General features: G+C 69.4%; 1 protein-coding gene across 1 annotated transcript in view; it reads left to right on the forward strand.

The window, feature by feature from the left end:
- The first annotated feature begins 50 nt into the window (after positions 1 to 50).
- Positions 51 to 999, forward strand: part of WDR6 (WD repeat domain 6) — a 3,163-nt gene continuing 2,214 nt past the window's right edge. The window contains exon 1 of the mRNA XM_009326339.1: positions 51 to 982. Coding sequence (XP_009324614.1) covers positions 51 to 982 — 932 coding nt within the window. The remainder of the gene's footprint in view (positions 983 to 999) is intronic.

Raw genomic sequence — 999 nt, forward strand, 5'->3', positions numbered from 1 at the left:
AGCCCCCCGGTGCCACCACCGCCCTGCTGGCCTCCGGGCCCGACGGGGAGATGCTCTGGCTGGACGTCACCCACCGCCCCGGGCAGGCACCCTGGGTGCGGCTCATGGGACGCTACCTGCTGCCCCCCTGCAAGCAGCGCTGGCACACCTGCGCAGCCTTCCTGCCTCAGGGAGGGCTCCTGGTCTGCGGGGACCGCCGGGGCTCCCTCCTCCTCTTCCCTTGCAGCAGCTCCCCGGGGTGGGCTGTGGAAAGCGCCGGCATTGCCGACGGCGGCACCAGCCCGGTCAGTGAGGACACCGGCAGCGGGTCAGAGCCCTCTTGCTTGTCGCACAAAGGAGCTCTTCCCCTTGAGGCCCCGCTGTCCGTGCTCTTTGGGCTCCACGGGAAGATGGGGGTTACCTCGGTGACCTGCCATGAGGGCTACATTTACAGCACCGGTCGGGACGGCTCCTTCCACCAGCTCCGCCTGCAGGGCCAGCAGCTGGAGGTCCTGCGGAAGCACAGGCCCTGCAAAGGGCTGCAGTGGATCGAGGAGCTGCGCTTCACCCCGGATGGGGACCTGCTCGTGCTGGGCTTTCACGCTGACAACTTTGTGGTGTGGAGCAGCAGGACCGGTGAGAACCTCCACTGCATCCCCTGCGGTGGGGGGCACCGCTCCTGGAGCTACTGCAGCAACGCCTCGGCTGAGGCCTTCGCCTTTGTCAAGTGCGGGGACGTGATGCTGTACCACCGCGAGGCCGAGCCCTGCGAGCAGCGGGTGCTCCTGGAGTCCCTGCACGGGCGGGAGATCGCCTGTGTGCGGCGCCTAGGGGCGGTGGAGGTGCCCGGCCACACCACCCTTAACATCTTTGTCACTGGCAGCGAGGACACCACAGCCTGCGTCCTGGCGCTCAGCGAGCGCTCCCGGGCAGCCATGCCCCTCACCCGGCTCAGCGACCACATCTCCAGCGTGAGGGCACTGGCGCTGGCCAGCCCCGTGGGGCCCGGCGACGAGGGCC

The sequence above is a fragment of the Pygoscelis adeliae genome, unplaced genomic scaffold (assembly GCF_000699105.1).
Source record: "Pygoscelis adeliae isolate BGI_AS28 unplaced genomic scaffold, ASM69910v1 Scaffold606, whole genome shotgun sequence".
NCBI classification, from domain to species: Eukaryota; Metazoa; Chordata; class Aves; order Sphenisciformes; family Spheniscidae; genus Pygoscelis; species Pygoscelis adeliae.